At 45.7% G+C, this 25,791-nt stretch overlaps 5 protein-coding genes across 5 annotated transcripts; 3 read left to right on the top strand and 2 right to left on the bottom strand.

The window, feature by feature from the left end:
• Positions 1-5,050: 5,050 nt before the first annotated feature.
• On the bottom strand, positions 5,051-6,553 carry PpBr36_10213 (uncharacterized protein; the record flags this gene model as incomplete). The annotated part of the gene is made up of 3 exons (XM_029897326.1): positions 5,051-5,563; positions 5,668-6,315; positions 6,431-6,553. 3 exons carry the CDS (start codon positions 6,551-6,553, stop codon positions 5,051-5,053), a joined length of 1,284 nt encoding a protein of 427 aa, XP_029744267.1.
• A 1,640-nt stretch (positions 6,554-8,193) lies between these two features.
• On the top strand, positions 8,194-9,970 carry PpBr36_10212 (uncharacterized protein; the record flags this gene model as incomplete). Its single annotated transcript, XM_029897325.1, has 2 exons — positions 8,194-8,892; positions 8,984-9,970. 2 exons carry the CDS (start codon positions 8,194-8,196, stop codon positions 9,968-9,970), a joined length of 1,686 nt encoding a protein of 561 aa, XP_029744368.1.
• Positions 9,971-14,420: 4,450 nt separating this feature from the next.
• PpBr36_10211 (uncharacterized protein) lies at positions 14,421-15,140 on the top strand (the record flags this gene model as incomplete). The annotated part of the gene is made up of 3 exons (XM_029897324.1): positions 14,421-14,882; positions 14,953-14,968; positions 15,043-15,140. 3 exons carry the CDS (start codon positions 14,421-14,423, stop codon positions 15,138-15,140), a joined length of 576 nt encoding a protein of 191 aa, XP_029744370.1.
• A 6,642-nt stretch (positions 15,141-21,782) lies between these two features.
• PpBr36_10210 (uncharacterized protein) lies at positions 21,783-23,293 on the top strand (the record flags this gene model as incomplete). Its single annotated transcript, XM_029897323.1, has 2 exons — positions 21,783-22,463; positions 22,577-23,293. 2 exons carry the CDS (start codon positions 21,783-21,785, stop codon positions 23,291-23,293), a joined length of 1,398 nt encoding a protein of 465 aa, XP_029744369.1.
• A 190-nt stretch (positions 23,294-23,483) lies between these two features.
• Positions 23,484-25,202, bottom strand: PpBr36_10209 (uncharacterized protein; the record flags this gene model as incomplete). Its single annotated transcript, XM_029897322.1, has 3 exons — positions 23,484-24,715; positions 24,792-25,083; positions 25,170-25,202. The coding sequence occupies 3 exons, from the start codon at positions 25,200-25,202 to the stop codon at positions 23,484-23,486; spliced, it is 1,557 nt and encodes a 518-aa protein (XP_029744226.1).
• Positions 25,203-25,791: the final 589 nt, after the last annotated feature.

Here is a 25,791-nt window from a genome sequence, read left to right as displayed (position 1 = left end):
CAATTGCGGTTTTGCAATGTACCTGTGGGTCCATCCAAAGAACGCTTTGGTTCAGGTTTGAGGACAATTTGTCGATTTTCGCCGTTTATGGCGGTATTTTTGGCCTTTTTTCGACCGACACTGCTTTATTATTCCATAATTACGCAAAATATTAAAAAAAGAAATATCGTTAAAAATAGCGTTTAATACCGCTATAAACAGCGATTTAATTTATGCTTTTATTTGTTATAACGGTCGAATTGGATACCACCTGCCCTTAATCCGTTTATGGCTGTTTTGTTTTTTCGATTTTTTTTTCGATTTTCGATTTCTTTTAATATTATTTTCAATTCTTAACCAAATATTATAATTCTTGGACGTGGAGCGTCGTATATATATATATATATATATATATATACCGTTACATCAAATTTTGGTTTTGAATCCGGACTATATAAACCGTTAGATAAGCGGATAGGTAAAGTAAACACATTTTTATATATAATTTACAATCGAAATTCGTTAATGTTTTTACCAATTTTGACGATAATAAAACCAAAATTACAGGGATTGGACTACGTATAAAAGCAAACGTCCACATTGGACCTTATCCATAATATTCGCATTGAAAAATCTCTAGTATAAGAAAATGTTAGATATATATTTTATATTAATCTTTTGCTTTATTTAATCAATTTTATTTTATTTTATTTTGCGGCCAAAGTTTATGCATTTTGCAAGTGGGGGATGGTATATACAGACGTAATATAATATTCCAATTTGGTATATATATCGAATTATATAAGCCGTTGAATGGGCGGATAGGTAAGATGTATGTAATTTTATATATAATTTACAATCGAAACGCTTTTATATTTTTACCAATTTTTACAATAATAAAACTAAAACTTCATGAATTGAATGCAACACAGATAAAGCCGTCAACGTGAAATCCGATTTGTAATACCCGTCTGCATTATTTTTTTATAAAAGGAAATGTTAAATTTGTGCTATTTTTCCATTTTTTGCTTTATTTAATTAAATAGAATTTATAAAAATGACATTGATTGACGATTATATGTAGACTTATAACAGAATGGGAATACTAAAATTTCATTTTATTTTCAAGTTATTTCCGTAAATTATTCAGTTTTTCGAGATATTAATAAATAATACAAAAATATTAATAAAAGCTTTGTTTCAAACGATAATTGCATACACTTTGTAGTCTTTGATGCGCTCAATCATAAACATTAGTACTTGGTTTTAAACCAGTATTATATATTATTATTGAAAACAATAATTAAGTATAATAATAAAATACAAATTTTACTAAATAATTGAAACTTCTTTTTAAATAAATTAAATATAAGGACGCGGCCTATACCCCCAAAATCCTTAAATTCCAATCAATCTAACGCAGGTTATACTATATTTTTTCAATCTTTATTAAATATTATATTCGAATATTTAATTGTTTACTATAATTATACTATTCTTTTTATTATTATATTTGAAATACAATGTGTTAATTACACCGCTGTTCAATTGGTTGCGCGTATAAATAATGCAAGTAATCACATTTAACGTGCGGTCGCAGGGCGTTAATAAAGCGTTTTTATAATATAATATATATACCCGCTATAAACGGCGAAATGCGACAAGATGTCCTCAGACTAGAACGAGCGCGATCTTTTCGGCCAATGTAATTGGTCGAAAAGCCATGTGGCTGAAAGGTACATGGAGCGCTCGGTCCCCACTGCGAAGCAGGGGGGTCTAGTCTGAGCACTGAGACTAACGGATAAACCGATAACCCCGACAGCCCCATTTCGGCACTATCTATTATAGCTTATATATAAATAAAGGTGGACCCATTACATGCTAAATGACGCATATAATTAACAATAATGTTTTTCCGCGTTCGTCCTTTTTAAATCGGTTAAATATTTTAAAAATCCATATTTTTCGTTGAATTACTAATGTTTTTTCTGGGTTTTCCGGGAGTTCGTGGGAGGGTTCGTACAGGGATTCCGCCTCGGTTCGTTCCTTTATTGATAAAAATAATTGGAATTTCGACAATATATTGTCGAAAAGGGTTGGTACCCTATCATAGCGTTCGTCGTTAACCTGGGAACCGGTTTTTGCGTTTATTTTATCGTACTTTACTTGATAATATACGTTTTTGCTATTATTTGTTGATTTATAAGGTAATTTGCCCAAATGGTAAATTTTAAAAACCTTTAAATACTCGTAAAATAACGGTAATTATTTTTTTCACGTAACGTTTTATAAAAACGTTACACGTTTAATGTAAAAATTCCAACTGGTTAGGACGGCTTTCTTTTATTAACCGTAAAATCTCCTGTTAATCCTAAACACTTATAAAATAACGGGATTAACATTTAATCCTTTTATTTTGTTTTTCTGTATTATTTAAGTAATATTAATCAGTGATAATAGGTTTTCCGTAATGTTAATCGATTAATAGAACGTTGTTATACGAGTATAAAAATATATATTGATTATCTGTTCTATGAAACTGTTTAGAGGTGAGTTTCTAAACGTCCTTCCGTCTTATATTTCGCAATTGGGCGGGTGAGTCACGTGTAATTGGCCCGTGCGGCATTGCACGTGATTCATCGCTCTACTGTTAATTTGACCGCGATTACCTCTATTCCAACAGTTTCTTTTAAATATTAATGATTACGTTATTATTATGATTTATGGTATACAGGGCAAGTATACTATTATACAATATAACGGTGGCAGATACATGTGATTATCTAACATTTTGTTAATATTTATATGCAATTCGATAATTTGTTAAATAAATAATAATTCGCCTCGTCACTTATAAAACAAAGTGATATTTTAATATAAATAAAAACGAATTCTAGTTTCCATGAATCTTACACAGTCTTCTTCAGCAAGTTTTATTTAATTAAACAAAACATAAAATAAAAGAATAGTACAAGTTTACCGTTTTTCTTTTATAAAGCAATGATTAAGCTAGGTATAACAAATCGGATATGGCGTGAACGTCTGCTTATATACGTTACTTAATCCGTGTCATTTCAGTTTTATTATCGTTGAAACTGGTAAAAGATTAGTCTCAGTGCTCAGACTAGACCCCCCTGCTTCGCAATGGGGACCGAACGCTCCATGTACCTTTTAGCCACATGGCTTTTCGACCAATTACATTGGCCGAAAAGATCGCGCTCGTTCTAGTTTGAGGACAACTTGTCGATTTTCCCCGCTTATGGCGGGTATTTGTACTATTTTCGCACTGTACATGCACTGCATACGTAATACCAATAGTATAACCACTATATACAATTAAATATTCGAATAAATAAATGAATAAAAATCGTAAAAATATAAGATAACCTGCGTTGTAATAAATGAATTTTTTCTATTTTTTAACGCAAGGGCCGTGGGTATATCTTATCCAATTGTATAAATATTTAAATATTAAATTTATTTTCTAAATTTTAATATATATTTTTATTTTTAATTTATTGTTTTAAACAAAAATGTTTCTTACAAATAAAATATATTACTATAAAAGCAATTTTCAAATTAGCGTGGCGGTGGAAAGTGCATGCGATTACCGCTTAAAATAAATATTATATTAACATTTTTCATTTAATAAATATTTTATTAGAAAACTTAATAAATCGTCCAATTATGTTCAAATTTGGAAAAACTCTAATATAGTATCGGTGATCAATTATTATATATTAATTTTATTTAACGTTTTTTATACCATTTATATTCTATTAAATAATAGAAAAAATATAAAAACAACATAATTTTACCATTTCTTTTAATAAAAATAGTAATAAAGCCGCTATTACAAAGCGGATCTCACGTAGACGTTTGTATATATACGCTATCCAATCCCTGAAATTTTGGTTCTATTATCGCCATAATTGGCAAAACTATAAAAGCGTTTCGATTGTAAATTTTATATAAAATTGTATATACCTTACCTATCCGTTTATTTAACGGTTTATATAATCAAATATATATACCAAAATCTGGTATACGGTTATTTATTTATATACTATCCCCCGCCCATAAAACTCTTGAAATTATATTAACAAATAAAAATAATATAAAAAAAATACGAAAATCGAAATAAAATCGAAAAAATAGTACCGCCATAAGCGGATTAAGGGCAGGGCCTAGCAAATTCGCCCAATTAAACATATAAAAATATAAACCAAATTGTTGTTAATAGCGGTACTAAATGCTATCTTGAACGTACAAACCGCTTATTTTTACGATTTTTATTTATTTTTTCATAACGGAGTGTTGGTCGCCGAATTGACGAAAATACCGCCATGAGCGGCGAAAATCGACAAGTTGTCCTCAGACCTGAACCAGAGCGTTCTTTGGATGGACCCACAGGTACATTGCAAAGCCGCAATTGAGCCACGCTCAATTGTGGAGCTCTGGGCTTCAGGGATGAGCCCTGAGACTAGTAAAAAATATAAAAGCGTTTCTACTGTAAATCTATTATAAAAACGCATAATAAACCTATTCGTTTGTTTAACGGCTTATACAATCCGGTATAGATACCAAAATTAAGAATATCTTTATGAATTTATAGACCACCTCCTACGTTCAAATATTTCGCCATTTTATCGAAAAACAAAATTGATATAAAAGAAATCGAAAATCAATACCGCCATAACCGGATTTAAAGCAAACGGTATCGAACTGGGACGTTATAATATATACAGATATAAATCAAATCGTTGTTAATAGTTCCAATAAACATACTATCCAACGTATGAACCATATAGTTTTACGATTTTTATTTATTTATTTCCAACGGAGTATTGGTTGCCGCTCTGACGAAATTACCGTTATTAGCGGCGAAAATCCACAAATTGTCCTCAAACCTAAACCAGAGCGTTTTTTGGACAAACCCACGAATGCATTGCAAAACCGCAATTAAACCACGAAATGGATCAATTGTGGAGCTCTGGGCTTCAGGGATGAGCCCTGAGATAAGCCTGGGGGTCTTTCTGCAGGTCCAAACGACCTTAGAATTGACGCCCCCTCACGACATCCCAAACGACACAGAGGCGCCATCAGCTTGGTTAACCATCTCTGCGGTCCTAGGCTTCGTCACCTTGAAGACAGCCATATCGTACCTCTCCAGGTCGAAGCTCACACCCGTACCCGTCCCCGTTCTGCCGCTGTACATCTCAGTCCACGACCACGTGCCCGCCCCGAGGCCTGGGACATCCTTGAAGTCGACGGCGAGGGTCTGGCGGCCCGTGCCCATGGCGTTGGTGAGGCCTATGGCGACGCCGTCGCTGAGCGGACCTGCCCAGTAAGGGTACAGCTGACCGTTGACCGGGGCAGGCTTTCCAGGCGGCTGGAAGTAGGTGGCTGCCTTCCCGAGCTTGTCCTGGTTGATGGCAATGATGCCTTTGTTCTTGACGATGGCCAGCGACGAGGCCGAGATCTTGGACAGGTCCGTGCCCAGGATGATGGGGGATTTGGCGATGGCCCATATTCCCATGTGGGTGCGCTCCTGGGCTGCGTTGAGGGCGCCGTTGCCGATTTGCTGTTGTGGAAGAAGGGGTTCCGGTCAATGTCAGCAAAGGCAAGCGCCAGCCATTAATGGATACGCAGAGAATCCCCCCCTTCTTTCTCCAAGGACAGACTTACCATCATGTCCAGGTCATTAAAACCTCCCGGGGCCGCGTACTGCGCTATCCCTGCCGCGGCGGACCCGATCCTGATGACTGAAGCCCAGTCGTTCCAGATGTCGATGCTCATCCTCCACGAGTTGCCGTAGTCCTTGCCCCACTCCCAGACCCGATCGCGACCCCAGTTGCACAGGCTGAAGAAGATGGGCTTCTTGGTGGCCAGGACGGCATCGCGCATGGTGCCGTACCAAGTCTTCGTGTTGCCCACCACCTGCTCCTCCGGGCAGGTCTGGGGCAGGCCCTGGCGGCAGGGGGTGTAGCAGTTGTCGTGCTTCCAGTAGTCGACGCCCCACTCGGCCAGCAGCTGGGCGTCCTTTCGCTCGAAGCCCTGCGAGGCCGGGTAGCCGGCGCACGTCTTGGTGCCGGCGGAGCCGTACAGGCCGAACTTGAGGCCCTTGGCGTGGATCTCGTCGACGACAGGCTTGATGCCTCGCGGCCATTTCTTGGGGTCCGCGACCAGGTAGCCCGACGAGTTGCGCTGCATGGTGCTCCAGCAGTCGTCGATGTTGACGTACGTGTAGCCCAGGTCCTTGAGCCCCATGCTGATGAAGCGATTGGCCGTGTCCAGGGCGAAGGCCTCAGTCGCGGCGTTGCATTGCGCAACGTTCTGGGTTGTTTGGAGGGTCAGCGGCCGGGTTTGTCAATGAAGGGGAGAAGGGGATGGCGAATCGAATTGTGGGTTGTGGATGGACGAAAAGGGACAAAGATGTTAGCCTGCCTACCCAGCTGTTCCACCCCAGCGCTGGCGTGCGACCCAGGCCATTTTCGAGGCGCTTCTCCATAGGTGAAGCGATGGCCAGAGCAAGTATCGCCGTGCTGGCGAGAGTAACCGTCTTGGCAACCATGGCTGAGATCAAAAGCACGAAAGCGAGATGTCTGGTGCGAGATAATGATGCGCTCTGTTTTGCTCAAACAGAATGGCTACCGAGAAATTCGCTGTGTCTATCGCTCTACAATTTGTCGCCCAAGCCGTTGAGTGCAGGGTATTATATACCCTCGCGGCTTGAGCAAAGGGTGTAATATCGCGATCCTGGCGGAATGAATGAATGAACAATTTTTGCAACAACAAGCTGTGCAGATGTTCACAGAGATCTTCCTTGTCTCGTATTCTCGAGAGGGGAATAGCAAAAACATAAGCACATGCCTCCACTAAGCTCTTTCTGTAAATCTGGGTGGTGGAATCTTGGCTTTTGCTTTTTTTCCTGCCTGTCGATGTATTCACCGCCGCATTGAGCCGACGTTATTACAGAAAATTTACCATGGTCATCTTTGTCATATGCGTGATGCATTTGTGAGAAATCAAATGTGTGTGTGTGTGTGTGTGTGTTTTTAGTTTTTTTTTTTTTTTATTTCTTTTTCTTTTTATGGTCGGGTTGTCCATGCGACATCTTAAATTGTCGAGCCATTGCAGACAGGGTCGCATTGCATCGGTTCTTGGTGCATATGCCACCCTTGTACCACCGTTTTGACAGCTAGGGCCCCTGAGCACCTGCACCAGCCTGCAATGAGCGCAGCCCCGCACCCGGGAATCTAACCTCCTGATCCCTGAGTTGGCGGGAGTGGGGACGGAACTCCGCTAGTAAACGCGGGGAAAGCTTACCATGATGGCGAACGTGGATGCCGGCATTCTCCCAGGACTGATATTTTGCGGTAAGAGATTTTACTGGATCTAATATGCAATTCAGAGAAAGTATAGGCAGCTGTCGGCATGTCAATGGGTGGGTGGAATGGTCAACAGCTTTGTTTGTATCAAGGATTCTGTTTTGGCTTGTAGAGCTGGGGGGACCTTGGCTGAGCAATTCCCTTCAACCTTGTAATGCCACTGCTACTCGATCCTCTGAGTCTCCTCTGCTGCTAGGTATTTGATGGCAAAATTTGCATTACTCGCCGATTGCACAACACGAGACAGTAGAGCAAAGCCTGTTTGCTCTTTACCAATTCGATCCAAAACATGGATTTGAACAAAGGGTCGGGAAAAAAAAAAAAAAAAAAAAAAAAAAAAAAAAAAGCCCCGCCTTTTCTCATTTATACGGAGTTTCTAAATGACTCTCAGATCAACAAGAGCCAAGCGGAAAAATATCCTCACGTTACATCGGCGCGTCTCTTTCCGTTTGGCTGAAAATATCTGGGGAAATCGCCATGGCTTTTTTTAGGCGCTCGAATCAAAATCGCCAAAATCGTACCATATGGGGGGGGTATCCATGATGGCTCCGGAAGAACTCCCATCATCATTCCGAATCATGACATAATCTCGCTCTTTGATCGCTCTCTGAGTCGCAGCCCGTCGTCTCCTTGGGTAGACAGTTATTACCATCGTGGCACGAACAACTGAAATACGAATCCAAGGTGAGTAAACATGTCGGCATAAAAAGTGCCTTGGTCTGGAGTGGGCCGCTCCCCATCCGAACCAGGTTTCTCCTTTTCCTCTTTTCTCTTTTGCCGTCGTCAGCCGCAACCGAGACAAACCTTTAGAGAGTCACCAACAATGGTTCTGACACGCATCCCAGCAGCAGCACTCGTCGCCGGCGCCCTGCTCACAGCTACGGGCATGGCGCTGCCCGCTGGCACCTCGGCGGCGACGCCACTGCTGGAGCCACGGCAGTCGGCGACGTTCACGAACCCGATCCTGTGGGAGGACCTGCCGGACATTGACGTGTTCCGCGTCGGCGACGTCTTCTACAAGACGACGTCGACCTTTGCTTTTAGCCCCGGCGCCCCCGTGCACAAGTCGTACGACCTGGCCAACTGGACGCCCGTGTCGCACTCGGTCCCGCGCCTCGACTTTGGCAACGAGTACAACCTCAACGGCGCCGGGTCGAGAGCCTACGTCAAGGGCATCTGGGCCAGCTCCATGCGGTACCGCGCCAGCAACGACATGTTTTACTGGATGGGCTGCATCCAAAGTACGGGCAAGACCTACGTCTACACCAGCGCCGGCAGCCGCGCCAAGGACAACAACGGAGAGGCCCAGAGCTGGAATTGGAAGCAGAGCTCGGTCATCAACAAGTGCTACTACGACAATGGGATCCTGATCGACGACAACGACACCATGTATGTCGTCTACGGCAACAGAAAGCTCACCGTGGCCCAGCTGTCGGCCGACGGCCTGAGTGAGGTCCGCTCCCAGCAGGTCTACGACAGCGGGGACATCTACCTGGAGGGTGCGCACATGTACAAAATCAAGGTATGAAACTCCGAAAACTGCATCAAGAACCATGCCGTGGAAACCCTATATCTAAGCAGATGCTCGAGCATACACTGACCCCAGCCAACAGGGCTTCTACTGGATCGTCCCGACCAAGGTCGCCTCGGGCGAGTACGTGCTCCGGTCCCGCTCCCCCTTTGGCCCCTACGAGGCGCGCGTGCTCTTCGACAGCGTGCCCGGCCCGCTCAGCAACGCCGGCTGGGCGCACCAGGGCGGCATGGTCGACACCAAGGACGGCAACTGGCACTACATGGCCTTCCTGGATGCGTACCCGGGCGGCCGCATCCCCGTCCTGGCGCCGCTGACCTGGACCAGCGACGACTGGCCGCAGCTGGTCAAGGACAGCCAGGGCCGCTGGGGCACGTCCTACCCCATGCCCGTGCGCACGTCCAAGACCGTCCCGGGCCCGAGGGGCGTCGACCTCTTCACCGGGTCGGCCCTCGGGCCCAAGTGGGAGTGGAACCACAACCCGGACACGAGCAAGTTCCGCCTGGCCGGCGGCGGCGGCGGGCTCGTGCTGCAGACGGCGACGGTCACGGACGACCTGTTCAACGCGCGCAACACGCTCACGCACCGCATCACGGGCCCGCGCACCACGGCCACGATCCAGCTCGACGTGAGCCAGATGCGCGACGGCGACCGCGCCGGCCTCGCCATGTTCCGCGACAAGGCGGGCTACATCGGCGTGCACAAGAACAACGGCAACGCGCAGCTGGTGCGGCTCAACGGCGTCAACCTCGGCTCCGGCTGGGTCACCGAGAGCAAAGGGACGGTGGTGGCGACGGGGCCGAATGTCGGCGGCGCGACGGTGTGGCTGCGCGTCGAGGCGGACATCACGCCGGCGTTTGGCCTGCAGCCGGTGCGCCAGGCCAGTTTCAGCTATAGCACGGACGGGAACAGCTTCACGGGCCTCGGTCCGTCGTTCACCATGATCAACGAGTGGAACTTTTTCACGGGATACCGGTTCGGCCTGTTCAACTTTGCCACGCAGGCTCTCGGTGGGCAGGTCACGGTCAAGGGCTTTGCCAATGATGGGACCACCCCGAAGAATGGCTGATCCTGTGCAACAGGACTTTGTCCAGCACTGACGTAGCTTTCAGGAGCGAGGCGTGGCACGAGATTACGTTGTTCATTAGATGCTAGAAAGCGCTCTGCTTGCAGTCTTTGAACCTCTCTGGTTGAATAATGATTTAAAAAAATAAAAAAAACAAAAAAGAAGTCCGGAAATACCCCGCAGTAAATCCGAACAAAGAGTTCTTTCAATCTCTCTTAACCAGGTCGAAATAAAAATTTAGTAAAGAACGCCACATGCGAGTTCCTAAGCCGATCCCTGACGACCACGCTTCTCTGAATTCATTGTTGATCCACGTCGATCAGAAATGTCTAATTCAAAGCAATCTTCCTCTTTCAAATCTTCTTCTGTAATTCCTCGCCCAATAAGTTGCGACCCATCAGGAAGAGCTGTGGGATATGTCTTGCAGTCGCCGTAAACCCAAACCCGATGTCCTGCAACTTCTGTTGGGCCGGCTGATTTAGCTGGAATCTTCTTTATTCTAGTGCCCAAGTGATGTTCGATAATACAATCGTTACCAGCGTTTACCGCTGGCAGAGAAGCTGTAACGGCAGCGAAGATGGCGAAGGTGGACTTGAACTGCATAGTGGAGGCGAAGGAGAAAAAGGAGTGAGCGAATTGAAAACAACTAGGAGTTGACGAAAGGGAAGAAGAAAAGAAAAAGGAAAAGAAAGCAAAATAAAGAAAAAGGTACTGTAGAAAATTAATTAAATAAACGTTGTAGTTAACAACTGCCTAACAGCAAGGTTTTCTCTGCAGTCAAGAGTAAGGGGCTTTTTATGCGGTTTATCGATGAGGACCATGCCAGTAATAAAGGCGGAATCCATCAGTCAACTGAAGCTGTACATGGACACCTCGAAAGGTTTCCGCGTTAAATTAAATATAGATTTGTATGGCGCACCGATCGGCGCTGTCACCACTGATGAAGCCAACTTACGCATGGTGTATTAATAAGATCGGCGGCTTTCTTAAGCAAGTAACAATCGTCAGGTGGAAAACCAGTCCAAGGCCTCCCGCCTTTGTTTCCAGTAATTACGGTGAGCAACTTTGGGTGAGAAATTCTACATCGGATTATCAGGGAACGGTAATCTATGATAAAAAAAAGAATTAAAATCTTGGATGTAATATGGAACTCAGCGTACATATCCCAACTATTCAGTTGATTAGAGAAAGGGCCTACGTCTAAAAATAAACAAGTGGGTAATAGTGCATTTTTTTCACGTATTAGCTGGAAGTTTTATAGAGCATGAGTACGAGTCGCCAATACGAGAAATTCACATAAGGTTTTGAATAAATTATAAACGTTGTAAAGGCAGACTATAAATAAGTGCTAATAGATAAATGGTATGACAACCGATGACGAGTTTTTTATTTCCGAAGAAACTTCAAGTACGAATTTCTATCCGTATTATAGCGGTCAGTCATTTCCAGGTTTCATTCTCGATTCACATGTCGGCCGAAGGTGTGACGACTAATGTCACTTTTATTCATCTAATTGAAATTATATCTCGGCAGCTGCCAAAAATCTGCTGTACAATAAGTCATTTGACGGCGACTCCCGGTTGAACGGGAGGCTAAACAATCCTATCCTAAAGCTTCGGGCGGTAAAAATGTAGTAGTCAGTTTATAAAAGTAAAAAAAAAAAAAAAAAAGAAAAGAGTGCTTTGTGTTATTATGAGTAAAGCTAGGGAGCGCATTGCTCATTGACCTTTCTTTCACTGCCTATTGGGAACTTGCTAAATATCTAGTTTCTTGTGGTATTTACAACCGGATGCCTAAGTGGTTGATTTTCATAACTGCAGGTTACCTATCGCACTGTCACTAGCCTCTCTGCCCCGTACAACGAGACCCTATGTGGTTCGTCCTCTTCCTCAACTACAAATCCGGGATCCGCAATTGCCTGCCTCTGACCGGCGGATATTAATCCAAAGAGTGACCATCACTGTTGCTGTAAGTGGTGCCCAGATTCAATATGCCCGTCCTGGCAAAAAAGAATATCCGTTTGATGCAACTGATGCCGTTATTTCAACAAAATCTAAATCTTGAAAAAGCCGCAATTGTAAAACTTCTATCTGTACTCCTAGAGACTAATGATCTGTACAGGGTTTTGACATTTCTTCCTTCGTGCCACCTTCAAGCGTCGATCCATCCGAAAGTGTTGTAGGTCTGGGCTGGCAGTCTTGGTCAACATAGATTGGAAATCTATCAATCGTGGCGGGTGCATTTCGATCGGCAGGAATCAGGCTTGTACTCTCCCCGTTTATGAGACGCAAAATGAGACAGGGTTTAGAATTGGGCCTTAGCACTCCACTAGCATTTGCCGCTCGGAACTGAACCGCAACGGCGACAAGAATGGCAAGAGTAGACTGCAATTTCATAATGGGCGTTGGATTTGATCAATTATGTACGGGTCAGGAAAGGGTGTACTTGAAAGAAGAAGGGTTTTTGTTGAAAGGATAGTTAAAGAAAAGGAAACAAAAAAAAAAAAAAACAAAAAAAAAAAAAAGAAAACCTGGTAGTATCGATCATATATATACACTTATTACAAGCTGCTACTTTGTCAGAAAGCAGAACTTGAAAGACTTTTTTTCTATTATTCCTTCCCCTAGCTCAAAAGTAGTCGAAGATCATTCATTATTTCCCTAGCAGCAACGTCACAAAACGCAGCTGCTTTGAATTATTACTCCGGCTTCTCCGAAACTCTCGATTGCCCAAAAATACCTCAAGGGTCAATGCGATGATCTGCTCGCATACAGGCGCTTAATATTACAGAATTAAGCCAAACTTCATATTCAAAACCTGCCAGATTATCGAATAGGCCTCGTACCACTCTCATACCCAAAGTCAACACACCGTCAGTTGAATTTCCGCCAAAATTCGACTTAAAAATAGCTTTGCTCTCAGCTTCCGTAACTTGGCTCGTGTCTATTATGTGGTTTTGGGCGGATAAACAAGTGGTGCTGGCGAGAGAAATTCTTCGAAATAACGTGATGTATTGCTTCACAGCCAGCAGGAAGGTAACTTTTCTTACGTCTGAGGAGTTAAATAACTGACTACATTGTATTGCTTGGCTGCCGGCAAATACTTCCAAAAACTGTACGATGGTTCGTCGTAGCCTGCTTTGGTTTTGTTACCCTATAATTATTTCCTCTATAATGACAGTCCGCTACCCTGTGCTAGTGACAGAGTTACCGGCTTATCCGCGACAATATCAACTAGTCAGCCTTAAAGAAGGCCCTACGTGTGGCTTTCTATGTGGGGGATTATGCCGACGGGTCCAGGAGATTTCAAAATAAGATAAGCACTGTGACGCTACATATTTGTGCCGGAAGGAACCGTGCATATGGATGAGTGAGTCAAGGCCAACTTCGCCCCTTTCAGGCTCGATAATGCACGACATCTTTGACCGCATTTACAGTTCCTGGCTGGCAACCTGCCACGCAAGCGGCAAGCCATATAAACTCGCAGCCTCTAAAATCCTTGGGCACCAACATGACATGTGCGGTCGGTCTGTTCCCGATAGGTCAAGTAGGCAGAGGACTGTCGCACGACTGCAATATTGTCGCCAATGCACCAAAGTCAGTTGTTACATTTCAACGGAACCAGGTTCATTTGGATGAACTTACTGATGTGACAGAAAGGCACATCTGACGGCAAAGGCAGGTGGTTCAGGGGCTTAGACGCGGTAGAAGCGGGCTGACTTTGGGAGTGATGATGAGCGCGGTAAGCATGGGAGTTTTCTGCTTATGCCAAGTAGGATAAACAAGCTACGCGAAAGTTTGACATGTGGACTACATGGCTAGTGCTGATTTCTTTACCCTCTTTTGCACTTTATCGATAGCTTGGCTTCGACTTTGCTTATATTTTTCTACGACGGCCGATGAATGCCCTCTCAGCCGGGCTCATCTTGTTTCTTACCGTACCAATCACGCGTGAAGCGGACTCTCTCGTAGTAAATGGGCTCATGCAAGTTGAGTAAGACGCTGACAGCCCAGAGAATCTGGACCTCCACTGGTTGGGTCTGGGCGCTGATAGAGTCTGTAGATTTTTCGGTTTGGAGTGGGCAGGTGTGGCGATTCATCATAAATGTGTCACTTGGCGAATGAACCAAGATATGTATACATGCGGCACAATTATCAGGTCCGCGATATTTCCCTTTAGTCTCACGCTTTGCAGCCAAGTCGGACAGTCTGTACGCCAAATACGAGAGGCATCACACAAACATTTCGCCGTATGGGCGTTCTCGGATGTAAGAAACAGTTGGACTGGAAGTCAAAAGACCAAAAGTTCTTGTCGTGATGTATAAAAGGAGAGCAATTCCCCGGGCTTCCCATGGAAAAGCTGAAATCAGCAAGCCAGAGCCATCACAACACGCGACGAACGCAAGACCCACCAGTCTCTGGCCTTAACATTTGCTTCCAAGAGCAGTCTTAAGATGCTCTTCGCTCAGGCCACGACCATCCTTGGTCTGGCCGCCGGTCTTGGGTCCGCGGTAGACATCGGCTTTTACGCCAGCTCGACAGACTGCACGGGTACTGCAGTCATTTGCAGCAACGTTGCCAGCAACAGATGCTGTGTGTTGAGCGGTTCCCACCGCAGCGTTCGCTTCGTCGCCGCCGAACGCCTCATTAATGTTCGCGCGGACAGCAACAGATGCACCAGCATCGGCTTCGGGCAAAACGTCAGGCCGCCTTACTGCCTGAGTAGTGCCGGCCAAAGTACCTTTAATAGCGCCCAGTGGCGCGAAGCCATCCTTCTCAAGCGTGCTCCGGAGGTGGACCAGTGCCCGGCCGGTCCAGGGGGCTGCAAGGAGTTTGTCAGACCCGACCTGATTGTTATCCCCGATGGGACCAAGTACTATCTCAAGGACCTGGACGATGTTGCATATGAAAAATTGGTATGTTGATGCTGTCCTGAACTTTTTGGATGCACGTAGACTAACCAAAATGTTATTTCTTTACCTACAGTACGGTAACCCTCTCTGTTTCCCCTCTGGTCTCCTGTTATTTCCTCTTTTCTTTATTTACTCCTAATTCCAAAGATTGTCTCGCTAACAGACCGTTACTATTACAGTACCGGAGCTGCTGCCAATGACGCCTTTGCAGTTGCCAAGGACGTCCCGGAGGAGTTCAGCGCTCTGCGTATTGATGCCTAGAGGACTCTGAACGGCTGAATTAAAGACGATCGAGACGGAGCGAGAGTTGTGGAAAGGCTACTGTATCGTTGCATCTTCACTCCAATACCTCGTGGTCATGGTGTTATTTTCCCCACCCATGCGGAACGATGACAGGAGCGCAGGTTCAGCGAGTGTGACAGGCAGATCAAGAACTGATTTTTTATAAAGCTATACCATAACTAGATATGTAAACTCCGGAAACTCCAGGATCTGGGTAGTATAACGATCGCGGAACGTTATTAAAGTGTCAAGAATCCATGACGGACTTTGTACAGTACTTTTTAGTGCAGTTTTAAACCTTGGTTAAGTTTATAACGTCCCATTATCCCTTTATTCTTATAATACACGGGATTCCAAAATTAAGAGGTAAGGATTGTCAATTTCTACCTGTTTTGTTATTATTCAATTCGCTCTTCTCAACGTCGGGAGTTGGAGTTATTGTAAAAGGTTTTCCGTTTCCCGTTGGAATCTTGGCTTTTATTATATAAATGCCTTATACCTACTCTCAAGGCTCAACCCTGAAGCCCAGAGCTCCACCAATTGGGCCGTGACTCAGTTCGGGGCTTTGCATATACCATCCGAAAAATCTTTCTAGTTCAGGTTTAAAGACAACTGGTCGATTTTCGTCGCTTGTGGTGGTGTTTTCCAACAATTCGGCCACCAATACTCCGTTATAATTAATTTATTAAAAATCGCAAAAGTAAAAAGGTTGCACGTTAAGTATAACAGCTAGCATAATCCCTGATAAAGATTCAATTTATATTCTTGTATTTTAAATTGACCGAATGCGATATCAGTCGTTTGTTTCGTATATATTCCGGCGTTAACGTTAAACCCTATGTTATAAATAGGTTTTTTTATATTAAAATAGTAAGACAAACTTGATGTAATTCGAATTTACTCACCAACATTATTACTACTTCTCCATATGCATATTAGTGAATGGGTAGCATATTGAATTTGATTAATGCTTACGAACAACTGGATAATCAATATATTAATGTTAGTAACAATTACTAAATTGGAACGTAAAGTATATACTTTAGACAATAGTATTACTAAAATTTCGAACTTTATACTTGAACTTTTACAACTTGTATTCACTCAATTCTTTCAATGTTCAATATATATGATGTTTTAACTATGTTTCTTGTTTGCGGTTACAATGTATATATAATACCAACACTGTACATTTACCGCCATAAACGACGAAATTTGACAAGATGTCCTCAAACTAGAAAGAACGCGATTTTTCCGGCCAATTTGATTGGCGGAAAAGCCATGTGGCTGGTAAGGTACATGGAGCGCTCGGTCCACCCTGCAAGGGGCGTCTAGTCTGAGCACTGAGACTAGGTTTTGGCATACCTTCAATGCGAGAGGACGGCGCGGTTTTGGGTCGCGGCAACGGGCCTGTACCCCTCTACATTTTCCACAATCTCATTAGGCTTTATTTGAATTACAGTCCGACTTCGAACCTATTATTCTTAATTTTAGAGCGTAATGATTTTTCAGCTGTAGAATTGCTTGATACTTCTTGTTAGGCGGATCGACGTCGCCAGAGGTAATGGAGAAAGCAATGTCGTCCGCTGCAGGAGGTTTTGCCTAGTGTATCTGAGATCAATGACGGAAAACCTTATATTGACACAAGTTCTCACGAACACTGATCACGCTGAGCCCGCGACAAGGAGGTAAGCTTAAATACAAGTAGCACATGATAACATCATTCTTTTTTTTTTTTTTTTATTCGACCTTTACCGTTCTTGTTATATAAATTTTCGCTTGGCCGAATCTTGAAGTATTCTGGTTTAGGTTGCATTTCATTCTCGTTTAGGTGACTTTCCTTATTTTCAGCTTTGCTCTTTTCCTTCTAACTCAGTCTTTCGCTCGTTTATATAACATTTCGGAGCGGCCCCCTGTGCATCGTACCCGATTGGTTGAGCTGCTGCTCTTCAATAATCCCCCTGCAAACTTTCTCACAATCGCGGCCTTCAATCTGCCAAGGTTTTTCGCCGTATAGTCGAGCGAAATGTCTGCACTCCTCCATGCACATTTCATGGGTGATTGTCTTGCTGCCGAGGTTGTGAGGCGAAATTCGCACGCCGAGGGTCTCGGCCAGGTTGGCGATGGCGCCGTGTGCGAGAAGGAAAGCGGAAAGAATTCGGAAACGCATGATGCTGAATGATATGAACTGACGGATTTTGCTTCGAGGAGATGTGTCTCAATAAAATGTATGAAGACTTGCATAAGGAAAGGCGAGAGGTTTGTTTTGTATAAAACCTGAATCTTTTGTTGCCAGACTTTCTTGCAATAGGCTTATTTAGGTAGTGAAACGGGGTGACGCTTTTTTTCGCCTTTTAAATACGCAAATGGTGCGAGAGTGGTTTCGAAATTAAGCCGACATGTACAAGCAGAGTGTATTGATTAAAAATTGAATTAATATATCTCGAGCATTAATGGTGCGACGAGAATTCAAGCCCTTCGACGTATATAAGCGCCTTGAAATTATAAGTTCGAGATTGGAAAGTGGGAAAGTAGATATTTTAGCTGGATAAATATTTGAGTTAAATTTTGCAGATATATTTCATATTAATTTAGACCACTTTGCGCACAGCTTTATGACGGGCTTCGCCTAATATTGAATGTGAACTAGGGGGGATCCAGGCAATTAATATAGCATACATAGTTATCGGATTAAAGTTCCCTTTGACTAATCCTTGTCCCACAAGCATTACCTGTCCGCCGGCCATATAAGCCATTCATTATGTTTGTTTAAATGCATACGGGAGGAATGTTATTTATCTATCGCTTTTTAATCCGGGTTGAAAATCTGGCATTATTTACTTTGCCGACTTTTGGTCACGATTTATTTTTATTTGTTTCGTATATAGGATTTAACTTGAAATATTGAGGGCTTTACTAGCTAGTATATACTATTATCACTGTGGTAGGGGTAGGACACACTTGAGAAAGGCGCGCCGGGCTCGGGTATCTGTTTGCTTGATTTACTTTACTAATATTTTCCATTAAACTGCCAAGTAATTGTAATTCGCGATTTTCAATTATTTCCAAAAAGCAGTTATTACTGCGTAATTACGTCAAGTTTAACCCTTTGCCGGAATGCTGAATCTTTCGCCTAACACCATCGTATGATACAACTGGCCGAACGAGGCATAAGTATATTGCAGGATATTGCATTTGGGTCGATGACAGCTGCCGTACCCACTTCACAGTTTTATTGGATAGACTAGTAATTTCTGGAAGGATTTGGGCCGGGTTATAATTAGAGACACCATGTTTGCTAGCAATCGAATTCGGGAGGCGGAAACGGCGGCCTAACTATTTGATTTGTTCTTTAGGATAAAAAATATTTAGATTTGCCTTTTTTTGGTAGTGTGTTAGTTTCGCAAGCATTTGTTTCAACTTTGAAATCTATGCGCATACCTTTCTATCAAGTACTGACAAAAGAAGTCAACTTTGGCAGGGTGGTATGATTATCCCTAAAGAAAACCAAAGAATATGGCGTTATCAAGCACCTTTACCTGATATGAAATTAAGAGAAAAAAAAAGGAAGTTATGAATAGTGATGTTATATCGCCGCTAACTGCAACTTTAATAGCTTTGCCTGCCACTATCTGTAAAAAGTTTTTGTGCGTAATTTGCCGCCGGCGTTATTTATGCAATGGAAAAGTGAATCCCTGCCGTGGACTGCTGTCATTTCTCCAAATGTAGTGTAATGCAATTATCATCCAACAATAGAAGCGACAGAAAAAAAAAAAAATAGACTCGCAAACTTACGGCCATCACATTACATTACGGGGCATTGGTAGTTGCAAAGATTATTCATATGATGCATAAAGACCTCCTCGAGTCGCGCGTGCAGTTCCCTCCCCGCGTTCATCTTCTCGCGCTCCGTGCCGCGGCGCCAAGCAACAATTCGGCGCCATCGACATTGCCAAGATGTGTGCAAAGACTGAGGCGGTGCCATAGCGACCGCGGGAGAAAAACGTGAATCTTATGGTCTTGGTGTTAGCTCTAGAAACCGAGAAACTTGCCGTATTTTCTAGATCAACGGTGATGCCGAAACAGTAGGTAGATGCTGTGGGCCCTTGTCCATGGCCGCATCAGGCATCAAATTCAAGATTCATGCGATGACTGTAGAACAGTGGGTTAGACAACGGGCTTGTGCAGGCACTACCCTTCCGCAACTGAGTCCCCATCGAATAGTTGACTCAACCGGATGAGACTCATTTTGCGGAACAATGCAACGGTCTGTATCCGCATAAGCTGGCATCATTCTGGAAAGCAATCCCGTCCTTAGGCCCATCAGCCTGTTCAGGGTTTGACGGGAGCAGTTATGCTCCACAGCGACGAATGTCTTTTTTTCATATTACTCAATTCTTTACAGTTTACATTGACACTTGAATCAGATGTAGGAATGTTGGGTGGGCGCTAGATCATAAACCGTAATCGAAAATGCTATTTATGCAGTATAGGGACAAGCCACGATTGGAATAATGAGTGAAATCTTGCATCTCACTGGAGACAAATAAAAAGCAAGAATTGAAAAAGTAGAAACACCAGAGCTTGCAAGCGCCCGGCTCTTTTCACTGTTCAACAAGTAATACAGATGCGTGCAAATAACTTTTGTCATATTGTTAAAATATATCGATTGCCCTTGTTATTATTGCTCGGGTCATGCCCAATTGTCAGCTCATTTTGCATGGATAGGTCTTTGATCCAGCTACTGAAGTCTGGTTTTGGGCATTGAGCTAAAATTTCCTTAATTGAAAAGAATACCTGCCAGAAGCAGGTGAGGTGCCAATCCAGCTATAGCATCACCGTTCAGCTCCCTCTGGTTTACGAGAATTTAAGCTTGAGTCTCAACTCATTATCGAACCCCGATGTCAGTAAACGGCTTACATGTGCATCGTTGACCGATTTAAAGTAGCTTTAGACTATAGCAGCAGGAGTCGAGAGGGACATTAATCTGCCTGCAACTATAAAATAACATGAAAGAGCTGGGGACGTAACATCAAGGAATACACAATTTTTTATTGGAGCTTCCTATTTTAGTCCCAACGAAAAATAGCCCAGGATTATTATCTCTGTTTACATGGTATATTATTACCCCTTTTGTCAAGGCTAAGCCATGCCGCAAATGCCTTATCAAATTCCGTTCCCGATTATAACCGAGGCCTTTTTGCCTTTGGCGCTGTTCTCAACCTGATGCGAGCCCCCTACGGAAAAGGTAACCACCCCCAAACACCCCGCCTGTCACGATCAAGATATCGGGTAACCTATTCCTAAGGGTAAGGATACGATATACGATAGGTTAACGTAATTGATTGTTTTAGCGGGTAATTAGGATAAGCTTAAAGTCGTTTCCAAGCAAGTATTGGGGTTAATTGAAGGTCAACTGCTGCTAAACAATCCTAAAAAACAAATTTATTTCTACCTTAGTATATGTGGCGTCGTTTGAATTATACTTGGAATGTGGTATATTTTCTTCTTTTAATTTTACAAGATTACTGAAATTATTTGCCTAGTTTGAAGTGATTTCCAAAACAATCACCTAGATATTTGTTTACAGTTTGTAGCAACGGCACTTAGTTGGTATGACTTGAGGCTGTCGAAGACGTTGCTCAGGATAAGCCGCGTGCTACCGCTGTTCCTTGCCAACTTTTGGAGGTTGCCGATGGGATTTTGGCTCTGTTTGAGCCTTTTGTCGGGCACTGCGTCGTTTTGCTCCATGGTGGACGGCAGCTGTCTCCGAGCTTCGGGGGAGCTGGAATTCAAGCGGTGGCTTTATGCACGAAAAAAAAAAAAAGAATCCAGATGTAACTGTGGCTCCGGACTGTTTCAAGGTCCAAGTTGTGGCTAGCTGTTGGTTCCCTAGTTCTTCATACCAACAGGGCTTGATTACAAATTCGCAGGGGACATGTATATAACTTATAAATATGCCAGATATGTATACTACAGTAGTCTAGATATGCATGCATGCACTGATCAAAGCAAACACGTACACATAACATGGGCACGGTTCAGCTCGTGGTTCGGTCGACGTTCGGATCAACAGGTACAAGGTTTTTATATACACTCGGAGCTTTCCGTCACCGGTTCGCGGCGGGTGGGCCTCCAATTGCTAGGCTGAGCAACTGGTCAATCGCGTCCGCGAGAATTGAGCCGTAAGAAAGCTCAACAACGGCAACTGCAACCCAGGACGTGGGTCAGATCCTGCATGTTGGTCTTGGTATGGATCACCGGGAAATCCCAACCACCGCAATGACAAAGCGAGTGATAATCAACCACCTCCACAACTCGCCCCAGGTATCGGTGCGGGGGTTTGAGTTGTACGAGTGGGTTGTAGCGCGGCATGCCCCGAATCAAACATCGGCAGTTCTACCACGACCTTGCGATTGGATAGTCTCAGCGACGGAAAGATACATGCGACGGAGGGATTCTTTATCGGGGGGGAGAGGTTCCAAGGATGGTGTTATTTAATATACATGCGTCATGTCATGTTTCCGAGCTTCGTGTCTCCTCACGCTTGACTACTTGAAACACTTTTTTCGGTATCGCTTCCGGAATAGACGGTAATAAGCAACACAAAGGGGAAAAAAAATGCCATCAACACCTAAACCCCACCGCCGCCTGAAAGAGTTCCCCCGCCTCGCCCCGAGCGGCGTCCGCGTCATCGTCGTGGGCGCCGGCTTCGGCGGCCTGGCGGCGGCCATCGAGTGCGACCGCAAGGGCCACCAGGTGACGCTGTTTGAGAAGGCGGCCGACATCGCCGACGTCCAGCGGGCCGGCGACATCATATCCTTTGACCCAAACGGCTCCGTCGCCTTTGAGCGCTGGCCGGGCGTCGTCCCGGAGCTCAGGAAGATCATGCGCGACACCGACTACCTGGACCTGTTCGACTGGGAGGGCAAGTTCGTCACCAGGCAGAGCTTCAAGCGGGAGAACGAGTGGGGGCTGAGGATCAACGGGCACCGGGGCGTCATCCACTCCATCATCTACAACCATGCCGTCGAGAGGGGGATCGACATTAGATTGGGCTCGAGGGTGACGGATTATTTTGAGGACGACGAGGTCGGCGGCATTGTCGTGAATGGGAAGGACAAGTTCACCGCAGATGTTGTCATCTCTTCCGAGGGCGTCAGGTCCAGGGGAAGAAAGATCGTTCTGGGGTTTGAGGATAACCCCCAGTCGTCTGGATATGCCGTTTATCGAGCCTGGTTCCCCGCTGATCGGATTGCCAACAACGCGACAATTAGGCACCTCTGTGTCAACGGTGACACGGTGAGCCAGCCCCGTAATCATGTTTCATATCCCTCTTCTTTTTTTTTTTTTTTTTTTTTTTGCAGAACACATGCGCTAACCCAGCATCACCCTCCCCAAAAACCCTATAACAGCACCTCGGCTATATCGGCAAGGACATCCACTTCCTCGCCTCGTCCATCGCGTCCGGCACCGAGGTGAACTGGGTCTTCACGCACATCGACGACGGCAACATCGAGGAGTCGTGGCAGTTCCCCGGCAAGGTGTCCGAGGCGCTCTCCTACCTCGAGGGGTGGTGCCCCTTCGTGCGGGAGCTGGTTGAGGCCACACCCGACGGCGTCGGCTGCCTCATCGACCACAAGCTCGTGTACCGGGACCCGCTTCCCACTTTCATATCGCCCAAGGCCCGCATTGCCCTCATCGGCGACGCGGCGCATCCATTTCTCCCCACCAGTATCCAGGGCGCCAGCCAGAGCATCGAGGACGGGACGACCATGGCTGTGTGTCTGGACATTGCCGGCAGGGATAACGTGACCGAGGCCGTGAGGGCGTACGAGAAGATCAGGTACGAGAGGGTGCACAAGGCGCAGGCTACGGGCGTCAGCACGAGGGAGAGGTGGCACAAGGCGAACTGGGACGATATATGGAAGAATCCCGAGAGTTTGCACCTGGTTAGGGAGGAGTGGCTGCTCAAATTTAATGCCGAGGACCATGCGTACGAGGTATATCACGAAGTCGCAGAGAAGCTTAGGGCTGAGAGAGAGAAAGACATGAGCACTAATGGGGTCGACGTTGCGGTTGTAGCAGCGGCCGAGGGTGGTGTGAATCTGAAGGATGAAAAAGCGGTATAATTTGCATAGAAGTTGTGGAACTGAGTATACGCCCCTCTGTATCTGCACCCGGTGGGCCATCGATAATACCAAATTTTGATCTCCAAGGAGCGTGAGATTCAGCACATCTAGTATAATCTCCGTTTTTCCCTTTTTTGGATAATGTCTAAACGCTCCAGATATTAGTACAATCCCGAAAGGAACAAGCCTCTCAGAGGAAATTGACGCCAACGCCAAACTGCAATCCTTTCCGGCTCTCCTCGCCCATCCTCATCACCAGCGGCAGGCTAAAGTTCAATTCAAACCTAGCAACCGGGTGGGCATACACCAGTCCAACACCGGCCGACATGCTGGGCAGACCAGTAATCAAGTCGCCAAACGCGCTCTTCATCCCTTGGAAGACTGCCCCGGGCTCCATGCCCGAAGTCGACTTGTTTTCACTCTTGTCCTTGAGGCCGACCATGCGTCCACCGTTGGCGAAAAGCTGGAGACGCAGCGGTGAGTCCGGTCCAGCCTTGGGGACCGGCAGCAGCATGTTGACACCGGCAGCAGCATAGACATCCCCACCCACGGCATCCGCGCCATCCCTGGGCCCAAGACCACCGATCTTGAAACCACGAACATCGGTGGGCCCGCCAAGCTGGAAGCGGTCGTTGATCCTGCTGGGCAGCGCCCTGCTCGAAAGAGAGTATCCCAGCGGCAGGGGGTAGAGCATACCCATCTTGAATCCTGCACCAAACGAAATGCCGCTGTGCTTGTTGCTCAAGCCTGGCAGCGTGACAGGGACAGCACCGACGAGCTCCATTTCACTCTTGGAGAATGAAACGTCGCCACCGAGCGGTCCCCAACCTGCCAGCTCTGAAGTGGTACGCAGCAGATATCCATTCTGAGGCATGAGGGGGTTGTCCCGTCGATCCCGGGTAAAGATGTGCTGCAGCGACGTCTTGACACTGTCTCCCGCGTCGGTCCTCACGCTCGGGCTGGCCTTACCAGCCAGCCCAGTCACCTGCCTCCAGGCCTCGCCCGCGGCGAAGCTGTGCGTATCGCCGCTTGCCGAGACGAGCTGTAGGCGGGCCGTAGCGGATTTCGTAACCTCCTCATGGCTTGCCCACGGCTTTTCGGTGGCCGAAGTCAAGGCCTCGAGCGAGAAGCGGCAGTCCGGGTTGCTGTTGATGGGGGTAGCGAAAACGGCCGAGTATGCGGAGCGAGTTCGGGTACCGGCTGAGGCGTTCAGGGAGAGAGTCTCGGCACCGCCAAAGACGTTGCGCAATAGCAGATTGCCATAAGCCGAGCCTTCGGTGTCACCCAGATCAGTGCCCGTCTTGAGCATCAGGCGACCGCGTTCAGTGACTTTGATGTCGATGTTCAAGTCTGTCACTGCGGCTAGTGGGTCGGATTCGCCGGCGGATGAAAGCCATATTTCGGGTTCCTTCTTAAACAGATCTGTAGTTTGTGAGAGACAAGTTAGCCAGGAGCTTGGCAATAGCTTGCAGTACAGCCAGGATTTACCAAGACCTACCGAATCGGGCCAGTTTGGTGGTGACGGTTTCCAATCGTCCAAGCACATCTCCAAGTGTTGTGGCTACATTGTTCTCCGAATCTACCAGGGGTTTGACGATGGGGTCTAGGAAACCGCGGCGCAGGTTGTTGGCACCGTGAATGTTGATCGCATTGACGGTAGCAGGTCGGCCCATCTGCTGTTGGATGAGTGCGACTTGTCGGAGCTTCTTTTGTTGCTCCTCAAGCCCGCCGAGGGCTTCCCGGCGTAGGGTCTCAGCATCGCTTTTGAGCCTGTCGATGCTGTCGGGGAACTTGGTAGCAGGCGATGAGGGTTAGCAGGAGAACAGAGCGCCGGTAAAACTCGGAGTAGAAATTGATCAATTGGCAAAACACATACATCCTCCCCGCTCAGCTGTTTTGTTGACGCCATGAAAGGTTCACCCGTGGGCTCAAATTAGAGAGCTTATGTCGAGTCGTCGTGGTGGACAGCTCCATTGTGAATTCGGACTAACGACTGGAAAAGTGAAATCCATGCTTGCTTTCATCATTGGGCGCGGCACCCCCGGCTACCGGCGGTAACTTCCGATCATTGTGGCTAGTGCGTTGGGTGGTGTGGCGAAGCCCTACTCGTACCTGCGGCTGCACTGTCTTTTGTCTTGACTGGTGAGAGGAACTCAGTGAGGGAATGCAGGTGGCACGTGCTCCAAGTTGAATCAATCAATCAGACAAGTGCCCCCCTGTAAAGTTGACGCCACTCATCCAACAAACCAAACGGGGCCGACGGCCTTTGTGGTCAGTCAACCAAAGAGACGCTCCCTCCCTCGCGCACTGTCAAGAACCTTTTGGATTGACCGACTTGCCCGCTCCTTCCACTTCTTCCCAAAGTCAACCCCAAAAAGTGATTAGCTCCTTTCTGACACCGAAGGAAGGCTTCCAGAAACCTTATCGTCTTCATTCTCTCTTCAAATTCACTCATTGAAGAACTGCATCGTTCGCTTCACCTCCTCGGTTGTTGTTGT

Source organism: Pyricularia pennisetigena (genome assembly GCF_004337985.1).
Source record: "Pyricularia pennisetigena strain Br36 chromosome 4 map unlocalized Pyricularia_pennisetigena_Br36_Scf_9, whole genome shotgun sequence".
NCBI classification, from domain to species: domain Eukaryota; kingdom Fungi; phylum Ascomycota; class Sordariomycetes; order Magnaporthales; family Pyriculariaceae; genus Pyricularia; species Pyricularia pennisetigena.
Note: the sequence above shows the minus strand (reverse complement) of the source record. Positions and strands in the feature narration are given on the sequence as shown.